This window comes from Hypanus sabinus, chromosome 8 (genome assembly GCF_030144855.1).
Source record: "Hypanus sabinus isolate sHypSab1 chromosome 8, sHypSab1.hap1, whole genome shotgun sequence".
Taxonomy (NCBI): domain Eukaryota; kingdom Metazoa; phylum Chordata; class Chondrichthyes; order Myliobatiformes; family Dasyatidae; genus Hypanus; species Hypanus sabinus.
The window spans coordinates 172972489-172988498 of NC_082713.1; the positions used below are offsets into that span (position 1 = coordinate 172972489).

General features: G+C 39.0%; 1 protein-coding gene across 2 annotated transcripts in view; it reads left to right on the forward strand.

Annotated features, from left to right (window-relative positions):
• Window positions 1-16010, forward strand: part of ric8b (RIC8 guanine nucleotide exchange factor B) — a 111350-nt gene that overhangs the window by 48060 nt on the left and 47280 nt on the right. For both annotated transcript variants that reach the window (XM_059978586.1, XM_059978585.1), the window contains one exon: window positions 8597-8691. In XM_059978586.1, coding sequence (XP_059834569.1) covers window positions 8597-8691 — 95 coding nt within the window. The remainder of the gene's footprint in view (window positions 1-8596; window positions 8692-16010) is intronic.

Sequence of the window (16010 nt, forward strand, 5' to 3'; positions counted from 1 at the left end):
TGTAAATCTCCTCTGCACCCTTTCTATGGTTTCCACATCCTTCTTGTAGTGAGGCGACCAGAACTGAACACTGTACTCCAAGTGGGGTCTGACCGGGGTCCTATATAGCTGCGACATTACCTCTTGGCTCCTAAACTCAGTCCCATGATTGATGAAGGCCAGTGCACCGTATACCTTCTTAACCACAGAGTCAAACTGCACAGCAGCTTTGAGTATCCTATGGGTACTCCACACTGCCAAGAGTCTTGCCATTAATGCTATATTCTGCCATCATATTTGACCTACCAAAATGAACTACCTTACACTTAGCTGGTTTGAACTCTATCTGCCACTCAGTTTTGCATCCTATCAATGTCCTGCTGTAACCTCTGACAGCCCTCCACATTATCCACAACACCCCCAACCTTTGTGTCATCAGCAAATTTACTAACTCATCCCTCCTTTCCTTATCTACATCATTTATAAAAATCATGAAGAGTAGGGGTTCCAGAACAAATCCTTGAGGCACACCACTTGTCATCATCTCCATACAGAATTTGACCTGTCTACAACCACTCTTTGCCTTCTGTGAACAAGCCAGTTCTGGATCAATAAAGCAATATCCCCTTAGATCATGCCTCCTTACTTTCCCAATAAGCCTTACATGGGGTACCTTATCAAATGCCTTGCTGAAATCCATATACACTACATCTACTGCAATGCCTCCATCAATGTGTTTTGTCACATCCTCAAAAAAATCAATCAGGTTCATAAAGCACGACCTGTCTTTGACAAAACCATGCTGACTATTCCTAATCATATTATGCCTCTCCAAATGTTCATAAATCCTGCCTTTCAGGATCTTCTCCATCAATTTACCAACCACTGAAGTAGGACTCACTGGTCTATAATTTCCTGGGCTATCTCTACTCCGTTTCTTGAATAAGGGAACAACATCTGCAACCTTCCAATCCTCCAGAACCTGTCCCATCCCCATTGATGATGCAGAGATCATCGCCAGAGGCTCAGCAATCTCCTCCCTCACTTCCCACAGTAGCCTGAGGTACATCTCGTCCGGTCCTGGAGACTTATCCAACTTAATGCTTTCCAACAGCTCCAGCACTTCCTCTTTCTTAACATCTACATGCTCAAGCTTTTCAGTCCATTTTAAGTCATCCCTACAATCACCAAGATCCTTTTCCGTAGTGAATACTGAAGCAAAGTACTCATTTGGTACCTCTGCTATCTCCTCCGGTTCCATACACACTTTTCTACTGACACACTTGATTGGTCCTATTCTCTCATGTCTTATCCTCTTGCTCTTCACGTACTTGTAAAATGCCTTATGGTTTTCCTAAATCCTGTCCGCTAAGGCCTTCTCATGGCCCCTTCTGGCTCTCCTAATTTCTTTCTTGAGCTGCTTCCTGCTGACCTTATAATCTTCTAGCTCTCTATCATTACCTAGCTATTTTAACCTTTCATAAGCTCTTTTCCTCTGCTTGACTAGATTTACAACAGCCTTTGTACACCATGGTTCCTGTACCCTACCATCTTTTCTCTCTCATTGGAATGTACCTATGCAGAACTCCACACAAATATCCCCTGAACATTTGCCACATTTCTTCCATACATTTCCCTGAGAACATCTGTTTCCAATTTATGCTTCCAAGTTCTTGCCTCATACTCCAATTCCCCTTACTCCAATTAAATACTTTCCTAACTTGTCTGTTCCTATCCCTCTCCAATGCTATGGTAAAGGAGATAGAATTGTGATCGTCTATTCAATCTTTCCATGTAACTTGGGTCGTTCAGTCCCAGCAACATCTTTTAAAATTTTCTCTGTACCCTTTCAAACTTGCTTACATCTTTTCTGTAGGTAGATTACCAATTCTGCACCAAAGTCTTATACAGCTTCAACATAACATTCCATCTCATGTACTTAATACTTGGATTTATGAAGGTCATTGTGCCAAGAGCTTTCTTTATAGTCTTATCTACTTGTGCCACCACTTTCTACTTCTTTCTTTATCAATCTTTTTATTAATTAAAAAAGTACATATATAAACAAGAGGAGAATTATCTCAAATATCTATATCGATAACAATTCATATAAAAGGTAAGATAAACATTATCAAGATCATACATAGTATTAATCTAATAGTATATAATAAAAAATAAGAATAAATTCTCCTCTTATCATTCCGTGGAAAGAAGAAAAAAGAAAGAAATTTTTATATACATAAAAAAACCCCACTTAAAAAAAAAAGAAAAAAAAAGGAACTGGGCAGCTCATACTGAGAGTAAAAGCAAGAAAAAAAGAAACTTCCTGATCAAATATAAAGTTTCGAAAAAGTAACTGGAAGAGCAATAAATCAAATCATATGAAAATATTGAATAAAAGGTCACCAGGTTTCTTCAAATTTAAAGGATGTTATCAAATGTCCGACTTCTTATTTTCTCTAAACTTAGGACATAATGGAGGTAAGCGAATAAAAAATAGTAGATGGATTAGAGTCCTTCCATTTAAGAAAATGGCTCTCTTAGCCAATAAAGTTGTAAAAGCTATCATCCGTTGAGCAGAAGCAGAATATCTCCTGCTTCAGGTGGAATGATCCCAAAAATTGCTGTAAGTAAATTCGGTTGTAGGTCCAAATTCAAGACTTTTGATAAAGTTTTAAAGACATCTTTCCAAAAATTATCTATCTTGATACAAGACCAAAACATATGTGTTAAAGTAGCCACCTCAATATTACATCTGTCGCAAATAGGATTAATATTGGAAAAGATACAGGTAATTTATCCTTTGACATATGCGCCCGAAGTACTACCTTGAACTGTATCAAAGAATGATGGGCACAAATAGACGAAGTATTTATCAAATGAAAAATTTTATCCCAATGATTATCTGAAAGTGACTCTCGAAATTCCAATTCCCATGCAGCTCTGATTTTATCGTTAGATAACACTTGCAAGTTCAATAACCATTTATAAATTATAGCTATTAGTCCTTTTTGAAATGGTTTAACCTGAAAAAGAGTATCTATTATATTGGGTGAATAAGCAGAGGGAAAATTTGGAAGTAAACCACATAGAAAATTCCTAATTTGTAAATATCTAAAAAAGCTGTGCATTAGACAAGTCATTTTTGTCCACTGAGTCACATTAAACAATCCCCCATAAACGTCTGAAAAAAAAGTTAATATTCCTTTGGTTTTCCAAATTAAAAAGGTCTGATCAGAAATTGATGGTTTAAAAAAATAATTAAGATGGATTCTACTAGAAAGAACAAAGTTATTAAACTCGAATCTACGAAACTGAAGCCAAATTCTTAATGTATGTTGAATAATGGGATTGAGGTCTCAACTACCAATCTTAGAAAGCAAAAAAGGAAGAGGAGCTCCCAATAGAGGCCAAAGAATGCCCCTTCACCGAGTTTTTCTCCAAATCCACCCATAAAGGACAGTCATGTATTTATGAATAATTAATCCAAAAAGAAATGTATTGAAAATTAATTGCCCAGTAATACATTTTAAAATTTGGCAAAGACATACCACCATACTTTTTTAATTTCTGCAATAAAGGTTTACTCAATCTAGGATTTTTATTATTTCAAATGTAAGATAGAATTTTAGAGTCTATTCTATCAAACAACAGTTTAGGAACAAAATAAGCAATTGCTTGGAATACATGTAAGAACTTCGGTAACACTATCATTTTAATAGCATTAATTCGAGCAATTAATGATAATGTCATAGGAGACCATTTAGAAAGTATTTGTTGAGTGTATTCAATTAATGGAAGAAAGTTAAATTTATACAGGTCCTTAAAATTTTTGGTAATTTTAGTACCAAGGAAAGTAAAGTTATTTTTAGCAATGCTAAAAGGAATTTGATCATATTGATCCAAGTAGTTATTAATAGGAAATAACTCACTTTCGTGCAAATTTATATCCAGAAAAACTACTAAATTCAGAAAATACACATAACATAGCAGGAATAGATTTCTTAGGATCTGAAATATAAATTAACAAGTCACCTGCATACAATAAAACTTTATGCTCTTTATCTCCTTTCTTAATACCTTGAACCTTGTTGGAGTCCCGAAGAGCAATAGTAAGATGCTCTAAAGCCAGGTTGAATAACAGTGGACTAAGAGGACAACCCTACCGGGTACCTCTGTATAGCCTAAGATAAGATTTTTGATTGATTGTTATAATTGCTGCCATAGGAGCTTGATATAACAGCTTAATCCCGGAAATAAAACCTGGACGAAAATCAAATCTTTCTAAAACCTCGACTAAATAGGACAATTTTACCCTCTGCATCAAGGGAAACAACACATTCGGATTCTTTAGATGGAGAGGAATGAATAATGTTTAATAATCTCTGAATATTAAAATATGAATATCTATTAATAAATCCAATTTGATCTTTAGAAATAACCTTAGGTAAAATTTTCTCGAGCTTGTTAGCCAAAATCTTAGAAAGAATTTTAGAATCCGCATTTAATAAGGAAATTGGCCTGTAAGAGGCACATTCGAATAAATCTTTTTCATTTTTGGGAATTAATGAAATTTTTGCCTCATAGAAAGTTTTCAGGAGGGTCCCAGAAGATATAAAATCAGTGAAAATCTGGCATAAATGAGTTGTAAGTATTTCTGAAAACGTCTTAAAAATTCTACTGTAAATCCATCCTGTCCTGGAGCTTTACCTGATTGAAAAGAGTATATAGCCTTTGCTATTTCCTCTCGTTTAATAGTCACATCTAATGTATTCATATCTTGAATAGAAATTTTGGGTATATTCAATCTTTGCAGGATCTTCTATTCATAGAAGTAGTGTTGTCTGAAAAATCTGATGTATAAATATTGGAGTAAATATCCAAAAATACCTTATTAATTTCCTGACAATCTGATGTTTCAGTTCTATCAGTTCTTCGTATTTACAAAATCTTCCTTCTAGCCATAGTTGCTTTAAGTTGACCGGCCAACAATTTACCTGACTTATCTCCATGTATATAAAATTGACTTTTAGATTTTAGAGGTTGCTGCTCGATGGGAAAAGTCAAAAGCAGATCTTGCTGTGTTTGAAGTTTCACCCTTTCCTTATATAAATCTTCAGTAGGTATAACTGAATAAACTTTATCTATTTCTTTAATCCTGTTGGTAATCACTAAAAGCTCCGCTTTAGTTTTCCTTCTTAAAGCTACTGAATATGAAATTATCTGTCCCCTAAGAAAAGATAACCAAATAACCAAATTTGGCATACCCTCATTTGTATTTAATTCAAAAGATAAAGAAATTTGCTCTTTAATAAAACTTGCAAATACTGAATCATGCAGCAGTGTAACATTAAATCTCCACTGAGGTGCATTCCGTATATTATCAGGGAACTTCAGTATTAGTTTCGTGGGCACGTGATCCGACAACGCAATAATGCCATTCGCACAGTCAGCAACAAAAGGCACCAATCACGTATCCAACAAAAAAATAATCAGTTCTTGAATATTTATGACGTACATGTGGAAAAAAAAGAAAAATCCTTTAGGATGGAGAAATCTCCAAATATTGACCAAACCATATTCTAGTAAAAAGGAATTAATACAGGACACAGCCTTATTAGGGGGCCACGGATTGGTTGATGACCTGTCAATCAAAAGATTGAGACAACAGTTAAATTCACTGCCCATAATCAACTTATATTCATTTAAATTTGGCAAAGCAGAGAATAACCTCTTAAAAAATTCAGGGCTACCTACATTAGGCGCAGACACACACACACCAAAGTCACTTTTTGACCACATAACAAACCAGTAACAATTAAGTATCTTCCAATTGAATCAGTGACAGTATTAAAATGTACAAAAGAGATTTTAAAATTAATAAAAATAGATACCTCTCTAATTTTAGTTACTAATTAAGAATGAAACTGAGAGCCCCTCCAAAATTTAAAAAATCAGTTTTCATCCTCCCTACGGATATGGATCTCTTGCACAAAAATAGTATCAGCTTGGAGTGTTTTTAATTTCTTAAAGATCTTTCTACACTTAAAATGTTGGTTCAAGCCATTCAGGTTCCAAGAAATTATATTAATTTTATTAACATCCATAATAAGGCTTTAATTTAAGCTTTTATAAAATAAGTTAGTGCGCCGACACAGACCAAACCCGCAGGGAAGAACAAATTATGGATTTGATCAGAGAGAAAAGAAACAACATGATTGACAGGAAAACCTCTCAGGATTGCCCAGTCGAAAAAGCCTAAACTAATAGCCCCACCCCCCTCCTCCCAAAGCCCGAAAACCATCCAATAGACGGACAACATGCTAAATAGAAAGTAGATTGAACTTTTAACGATCCAGCTACAAAGGACTCTCGGCTAAGGATTAAGTGTTGGAATTGCTTGCAAGACAGACTTAAACTCCTTTATAAATTTCCAAGCCTCTTCTGGGGAGTCAAGCCGTTTTGGATGAGCGTTAGGCAGAAAGATTATCAAACGAGCTGGATAACACAAAGAGGGACGACAGTTCTTCTTATAAAGTTCAGCCATCACTTCCCGATATTTAATTCTTTTTGCATAAACCTCTGGGGCAAAATCTTCAACTATACGAATCTCTACTCCATTATAAATTAGCTTCCCCCACTTCCTACCATCTCAAAAAATTGCTTCTTTAGTAGCAAAGTAATGCAGACATAAAATCACCAGACGAGGTTTCATCTCCAGCGAAGGCTTCGGGCGGGGGATTCAGTGAGTTCTATCTGTCAACAGAGGAGCTTCGAGTATCTCACTAAAAAGTGAGTACAGCATATTCATAAAAACTTTAGTGGCTTACCGGTTTCCATGTTTTCAGACAAACCCAGTATGTGTAAATTCATCCTATGACTTCTACTTTCCAGATCAATCATTTTCTTCTTAATAATTCTGAAGAAACCTCAACAATTTTCTTTTCCATAGTAGAAATCTTTCATTCTTGTTCTTTAATCACTTGATGCATTGTCTCCTGTTCTCTTCCGATTCTGTTAGTGTCCTTTTTTAAGCATCTGATGTTGAAATTCCAGATTCCTGAAAGATTCCTGGACAGCAGAGACAGTTTTTTCAAGTTTTTCATTAGCATTCATCAGTTTATCAATCTTAGTGTTGACCATTCCAATCTTGGTGTTAATATCTTGCATCAAAGAAGACATTCTTTCTGAAGTAGAGACTTCCTATGCCTCCTTTGTTTGTTCAGTTTCTGAAACAATTTTGCCATCTCTTAATTTGATTCCAGTTCGGGTTCCAGCCATTGTAATTAAATCATAAATCCTCCACTAACAGTAATAAATCTTCAAAGTTTAAACAAAACTAGCAGTGGAAAGTAAGTTGTAAAAGGGAGGAGTAGCGCCAACATACATCTTACTCCATGAGCTGCCAGGAAGAGACTCGCCACCACTTTCAATGAAGTATGGACCTGTATTCCTGGATCCCTTTTTTCTACTACAGTCTTCAGTGCCCTACCGTTCACTGTGTAACACCTACCATGATTGGTCCTACCAAAGTGCAACACTTCGCTCTTGTCTGCATTAAATTCCACCTGCTATTTTTCAGTCCATTCTTCCAGCTGGTCCAGATCCCACTGCAAGCTCTGATAGTTTTCCTCGCTGTCCTCTACACCCCAATCTTGGGGTCATTGGTAAATTTGCTAATCCAGTTAACCTCATTATCATATAGATTGTTGCCTTCATCAACTTTCCTGGTAACTTCCTTGGGAAAAAAAATCACTAAGATTAGTTAGACACGACCTACCACACATAAAGCCGTCCTGATAGACAGTCCCTGTCTATCCAAATATTTGTGTATCCGGTCCCTTAGAAAACTTTCCAGTAACTTTCCCACTGCTGATAGATTCACCAGCCTATAATTTCCTGGTTTATTTTTAAGAGCCTTTCTTAATCAGCAGAACAACATCAACTATCCTTTAATCCTCCAGTACCATGATTTACATATTTCTGCTAGGGCTCCTGGAATTTCTGCACTTGCCTCCCACATGGTCTGAGAGAACACTTAGTGAGGCCCTGGGGATTTGCCTCAAGACAGTAAATACTTCCTCCACTGTAATCGATATAAAGTACATGACCTCGCTGTGCTTTGCCTTACTTCTGTAGACTCTGCATATAAAGTGTATGGTGATACACGTTAACTTTATTAATAAATTTAATTTGAACTTTGAACAAGTCCCTGCAAAATGAAACCATCTGAGGTACACAATGGGATATTGTTTCCCTGTCTCTGTTATTTTTTCCCAATTTCAGAGGGGCTGGTGGATTAATGCAGCTGAAGTTTGCTTTAGTGTTACTGAATTCTGGAGAGGGTGCCAAATGGCTGCCATTGTTTTGCTGTTGGAAGAAACAATAAAGGATTTCTCATATCAGGCCATGTAGGCAGAACCATAGATACTGACTACCGTCAGAAGCAACAAGTGGAGGACACTTCCAAAAAGGGAACAAGAGTTCCAAAGATATTTGGTTTTCCTCAATACATTAGCCATAGGATGCCCTGGTCTTAATTATCAGTCCCATGTCAAAACTTTGTTATTGTGGACTGACATAAACATTTTATTAACATATGTTTTCTCTCTGGTAGGATCATGCTCACCAGTACCGATACCTAACTGCCTTACTGTGCCACTGTTTGCTGATAAATGTACAGAATGATGAAAAAACTGAAGAATTTCACAGGTGTGTACTCTACATTTATAACATCTTAAAACCCAGAGTTTTCTTCTTGTCAGACAGAGATCCCAGAAGTAGGAGTCTCTGTTTAGAAAAGAGGGCTCACCTACTTAAGATGGAGGTGAGACAAAAGTTTATCTCTCAGTTAACAACCAATACTTGATAAAACATGCTTTCTGGGTCATATTAGAGATGGTGTGGGAGCTGTGAATCACATACACCGAGACACAAACATGTGCAGTGGAAAACCTATGCAAAACGAGAGAGGGGTCCTCTGTGCTAAGAAGCCCCAATCAATTCACTGTATGATCAATCCGCCAAATATGAATTTGCCACATCTCATAGTCGATCCAAAGCAGTATACTCCTCACTTGACTCATTAACTAACACTCCCCCTCCCCTCTTCACCCTCCTGCTACCACCCCACCCCATGTACTTTCTTCCCCCTACACTCTCAGGTATCAATTCTGTCAAAATCAGATCAAGTTTATTATCACTGTCGTATGTTGTGAAATTTGTTTAGTGGCAACCATAAATTGCAATACATTATAAAGAGGCTATAAATTACAATTATATAATAAATTATAAATATCTATTAAATAAGTAGTGCAAAAAAAACAACTAGTGAGGTAGTGTAAATGAGTCTATTGTCTATTCCGAAATTTATTGGCGGTGGGGAAGGAGCTGTTCCCAAAACCTTGAGTGTGAGTTTTCAGTCTCCTGTACCTCCTCCTAAATAAATAAAACTAGAGGCAAAATTGGAATTAGGTACAGGTCTGAAACAATTATTGCAAAGTCAGAAAGTTTATAGCCTGTGTATATTTAACTGCATTTAGTAATGCAGTTGTTGCCTGGCTGAAAGAATCATTTGTTGTCATCATTACGTGCCATGTCATGCGACATAGACCATTGTGGTCTTTTGGTGACCATTGTTATTCTTGGCAAATTTTTCTACAGAAGTGGTTTCCCATTGCCGCCTTCTGGGCAGTGTCTTTATAAGACAAGTGACCCCAGCCATTATCAATACTCTTCAAAGATTGTTTGCCTGACATCAGTGGTCGCATAACTAGGACTTATGATATGTGGCATCTGCTCATATGACCGTCCACTAGCTCAGTGGTCCCTAACCACTGGGCTGCAAAGCATGTGCTACCGGGCCTCGAGGAAATTATATGATTTGGCGATATGAAACGATATGAGTCAGCTGCACCTTTCCTCATTCTCTGTCACCCACTGTTGAACTTGAATGCACACGAGGTTGTTACCCATGTGACGTCATCAGTCAGTCATTAACCTACAACTACTCAATGAGTGAAAAAACAAACATCGCTTGAGGGTTTCTTTGGAAGAGGTGGTAGGGGACATAAAATGCCTAATGATGATTATAACGCAGAGACAGCTGAGGCCAACACTGCAAAAAAAAAGAAAGCTTTCTTCAACAGAAAATACGAGTCGTACATAAGATATGGCTTTAATGCGACTGGTAACTCACATGCCCCAAGCCCCCTGTGTGTGATATGTGGAGACAGGCTGTCTAATGAGGTAATGAAGCCCTTAAAACCGCTTCAGCACGAGTCCAAGCACCCTTCACTTAAAGACAAACCTGTCTTTTGAGCTGAAAAAATGTGAGCAAGTGGGACAGAAACAAGTGCTGAGAGCCACCACCTCCACAAATGCTGCTGCTCTGAGAGTGTTGTACTTAGTGGCTAGCCATACTGATAAGGTTAAGAAGCCTTTCACTGTTGGTGAAGAATTGATTCTACCAAGGACATGTGCCGTGAACTGTTGGGAGAAGCTGTAGCTAACAAGATGGCACAGGTTTCTCTTTCAGCTACCACAGTTTCAAGGAGGATCAATGACATAGCAGAGGACATCAAAGCACAGCTGTTGGAACGGCTTAATGAGTCACCATGGTATGCAATCCAGGTTGACGAGTCTACCGATGTCGACAACAAGCCAATACTGCTGGCATATGTGTGATATATATTTCAAGACGATGTTCACAAGGATATGTTGTGTGCACTGCCGCTGCTAACTAATACAACTGAGGTAGTACTATTCAAGTCTTTGAATGACTACATGTCAGGCAAACTGGACTGGACATTCTTTGATGGAATATGCACAGACGGGGCTGCAGCTATGACTGGACAGCTGTCTGATTTCACTACCCGAGTCAAAGAGGTTGCTCCTGAATGCCAGTCTACACACTGTGATACACAGGTAAATGCTGGCTAGCCGAAAAATGTCACCTGGTCTTAACAGCATATTGAGTGATGTTGAAGTTATCAATCACATCAGTTGTCCTTCTGTAGCCTACCTGTTTCCTCAACACTGCCTAGCCCTCCACCAATTTTCATATTATCAGTAACAATGCTATTTATTCTATCAACTAAATCAGTTGATGTATAGCATAGGAAGAGGCGGTTCCAACACCAACCCGTGTGGAACACTAGTCACTAGCAGCCAACCAGAAAAGGATCCTTTTATTTCCACTTGCTGCCTCCTACCAGTCGGCCAGTGCTCAAACCATGCTAGTAACTTTCCTGTAATACCGTGGGCTCTTAACTTGGTAAGCAGCCTTGTGTGGCACCTTGCCTAAGTGCTTCTGAAAGTCCAAATATACAACATCCACTGCAACTCCTTTGTCAATCCTACCTGTAATCTCCTCAAATAATTCCAACAGGTTTGTCAGGCAGGATTTTCCCTTAAGGAAGTCATGCTGATTTTGTCCTATCTTGTTCTGTGTCATAACCTCATCCTTAACAATCAACTCTAACATCTTCCCAACCATTGAGGTCAGACTAACTGGTCTATAATTTTCTTTCTGCTGCCTCCTTTCTTCAACAGTGGAATGACATTGTCAATTTTCCAGTCCTCTGGAACCATGCCAGAATCCAATGATTCTTGAAAGATCATTATTAATGCCTCCACAATCTCTACTGCTACCTTTAAGCACCTTAGGGTGCAGTCATCTTGTCTGGGTGACCTGTCTATCTTTAGGTCTTCAATCTTTTTGAGCATCTTCTTCTTTGTAATAGTAATTGCACTCTCTTCTCTTCCCTCACGCCCTTCAACACTTGGCATATTGCTAGTGTTTTCCACAGTGAAGACAGTGTAAAATACTCATTTAGTTCATCAGCCTTCTTGCCCCCCTTTAATTATTTCTCCAGCCTCATTTTCTAACGGTCCTATATCCACACCAATTTCATATAGTTGAAAAAGCTTTTTCTATCCACCTTGATATTATTTGCTAGCTTGCTTTCATATTTCATCTTTTCTCTCCTAATGATTCTATTAGTTGGTTTCTGTAGGTTTTTAAAAGCTTCCCAATCTTGTCTTCATGCAAATTTTGGCTTTATGTGTGCCCTCTCTTTTGGTGTAACAATAGCTTTGACTTCCCTTGTCAGCCACAGTTGTACTATTTTGCCATTTGAGTATTGCTGTGATTTTGGAATACATCTATCCTGCACCTTCCTCATTTTTCCCAGAAGCTCAAGCCATTGTTTCTCTGCCGTCAGCCCTGCCAGCATCTCCTTCCATTTTACTTTAGCCAACTCCTCTCATACCACTAATTTCCTTTACTCCACTGAAATACTGCTATGTCAGACTTTACTTTCTCCATATCAGATTTCAAGTTGAGCTCAGTAATATTCTGATCATTGCTTCCCGAAGGTCCCTTTACCTTAAGCTACATAATTGCCATTGGTTCATTACGTAACACCCAATCCAACTACGATCCCCTAGTAGACTCAACGACAAACTGCTCTAAAAAGCCATTTTGTGGCATTCAACAAATTTTCTCTCTTGGGGTCCATTATGAACCTGATTTTCCCCAATGTGCTTGCATGTTAAAAATCTCCCATGACTGTCAAAAAAAATTGCCCTTTTAACACACGTTTTCTGTTTCCTTTTGTAATCTGTAGTCCACATGTCAGCTACTGTTTGGAGGCCTGTATGTAACTGCCATCATCAATGCACAAGGATTCAACATCTTCCAATCCTGTGTCACATTTTTCCAATGCTTTGATGCCATTCTTTATCAGCAGAGCCACGCTACCCCATCTACCTAGCTTCCAATCCGGCTGATACAATGTGTAAACTTGGACCTTCAGCTCCTAACTGCAACCATTCTTCAGCCATGATTCAGTGATGGCCACAATTTCATACCCGACAAACTGTAAAAGTGTAAGAAAGTCATCCACCTTACTTCTTATACTTCGTGCATTGAGATATAACACTTTGAGTACTGTATTTGCAACCCTTTTTGATGTTGCATCCCTAATGCATTGATACTCACCCTGCAGGCTTCAGTTTTACCCTATCATCTGCCTGCCCCTCCTGACAGTCTGACTGCATGCTTTCTTTGCTTTTTTTAAAAACCATCTGTCCTGTCCTGAGTCCCTTCACTCCTGTTCCAATCTCCCTGCCAAATTAGTTTAAACCCTCCCCAACAGCTCTAACAAACCTACCTGCAAGAATATTGGACCACCTCTGGTTCAGATGCCACCCATCCCTTTTGTACAGGTCATTCCTCCCCTAGAAGAGATCCCAATTATCCAAGAACCTGAAGCCCTGTCCCCTGCACCAGCTTCTCAGCCATGCCATAATTTGCCAAATCATCCTGTTTCTACCCTCACTGGTGCATGGCACAGGTAGCAATCCAGAAATTAGTACCCTGGACATTCTGCTTCTCAGCTTTCTGCCTAGCTCTCTGAAATCTCTCTTAATGACTTGTTGCTTTTCCTTCCTATGCCATTGGTGCCAATATGTACCAAGACATCTGGCTACTCTCCGTCCCTCTCCAAGCTGTTGTGGACACAATCCAAGATGTCCTTGACCCTGGTACCGGAGAGGCAACATACCATCCGGGTGTCCTGTTCACATCCACAAAATCTCCTGTCTGTTCCTCTGACTATCAAGTCTCCTATCACTACCACTCCCATTTTTTCCCTCTTTACTTCCTGCATCACGCACCTTTGCTCAGTGCTAGTAACCTGAGAGGTTATCCCCCACAACAGTATCCAAAACAGTATACTCATTTTTTAAGGGAATGGCCACAGGGGTGCTATACGCTAACTGCCTATTAGCCTTCCTATATCTTCTCCTGAAAGTCACCTAGCTACCCACCTGGTGCAACTTAGGGGTGACTACTTCCCTGTAAATCCAATCAATAATCTCCTCACTCTCTCATACAAGCTGAAGGTCATCCAGCTGCTGCTGGATTTTTTGTTCTAGTAATCATAATGCCATTAGCTTCAAGGTAGTTGTGGGAAAGGATAGGTCTGTTCCTTGGGTTGAGGTTCTAAGTTGGAGATAGGCCAAATGTGGATTGGGTCGGTTCTTTTCTGGCAAAGGTGTACTTGGTAAGCATGAGGCTTGCAGAAGTGACATTTTGAGAGTTTGTATGTTCCTGTAAGAATAAAAAGCAAGGATAACAGATTTATGGAACCTTGGTTTTCAAGAGATATTGAGGCCCTGGTTAAGAAAAACAAAGAGGTACATAGCAGGTATAGGCAAATAAGTTTCTTCAGGAGTATCAGAAATGCAAGAGAACATTTAAGAAAGAAATCGGGGTGGTTAAAGGAAGGCATGAGATTGCTCTGTCAGATGAGGAGGAAAAAAAAATCTTAAGGGCTTCTACAAATGAATTAAGAGCAAATTGATAGCAAAGGACAAATTGGTTCTCTGGTAGATCAGAGTGGTAATCTATGTGTGGAGTTGAAAGAGATGGGGGAAATCTTAAATTGATTTTTTGCATCTGTTTTACTTGGGAGAAGGACACAGAATCTATAGATGTGAGGCAATACAACAGTGAGGTCATGGGCCCTACACAGATTACAGAGAGGGAGATGTTTGATGTCTTGAGGCAAGTTAGGGTGGATGAATCCCCAGCGCCCTATGTTCTCTTGGACCTATGGGAGTGAAGTGCAGAAATTGCTGGGGACCTAGCAGATATATTTAAATCCTCCTTAGCGACAGGTGTGGTAGTGAAGGATTGGAGGACATTAATGTTGTTCCAGTCAGCTTGACATCAGCAGTGGAAAAAGGACCGGATATACAAGTATTTAGATAGACATGAACTAATTAGGGATAGTCAGCATGGTTTTGTGCATGGTAAGTCATATCCAACCAATCTTTATGTCGTGTAAACGTGAGGAAATCTGCAGATGCTGGAAATTCAAGCAACACACACAAAATGCTGGTGGAACACAGCAGACTAGGCAGCATCTATAGGGAGAAACACTATTGACATTTCGGGCCGAGACCTTTCGTCACCCTATAGATGCTGCATGGCCTGCTGCATTCCACCAGCATTTTCTGTGTGTTGCAATCTTTATGTCTAACTAGAGTTTATCAAGGAAGTTACCAAGAATGTTGATGCAGGCAAGGCTGAGGATATTGTCTCAAAACCTTTTACAAGGTCCTGTATGGGAGGTCTGTTTAGTCGCTTGGCATTCAGGATGAGGTAGTAAATTGTATTAGACATTGGCTTTGTGGAAGGCCTTCCGCTTACCACATCCTTGCCAGAAAACAACTTATCCCAATCCACTCTTCCTAGATCCTTTCTCATTTCTACAAAATTGGCCCTTCTCCAATTTAGAACCTCAGCTCGAGGACCAGACCTATCCTTATCCATAAATAACTTGAAAATAATGACATTATGGTCACTGGACCCAAAATGTTCGCCTACACATACTTCTGTCACCTGACCTGTTTGGTTCCCTAATAGGAGATCAAGTATTACATCCTCTCTCGTAGGTATCTCTATGTATTGATTTAGAAAACTTTCCTGAATATATTTGACAAACTCCAATCCATCTAGCCCTTTCAGTGTGGGAGTCCCAGTCAATATGTGGAAAGTTAAAATCCCCTACTATTACAACTTTCTGTTTCTTACATCGGTCTGCTATCTCTCTACAGATTTGTTCCTCCAATTCTCTCTGACGATTGGGCAGTCTATATTACAACCCTATATTAGTGTGGTCACACCTTTCCCATTCCTCAGCTCCACCTATATGGCCTCTAGACAAGCCCTCTGGGTTGTCCTGTCTACACACAGCTGTGATATTTTCCCTGACTGGTAATGCCACTCCTCCCACTTTTATCCCACCCCCTCTATCACGTCTAAAACAATGGAACCCCAGAACATTAAGATGCCAGTCCTGTCCCTCCTGCAACTGAGTCTCACTAATAGCAATAATAATCCCACGTGACAATCCACGCCCTAAGCTCATCTGCCTTACCTACAATACTCCTTGCATTGAAATAGATGCACCTGAGAACATTTCTATCACGTACAAACCTTTGATTTCTGTCTATACATG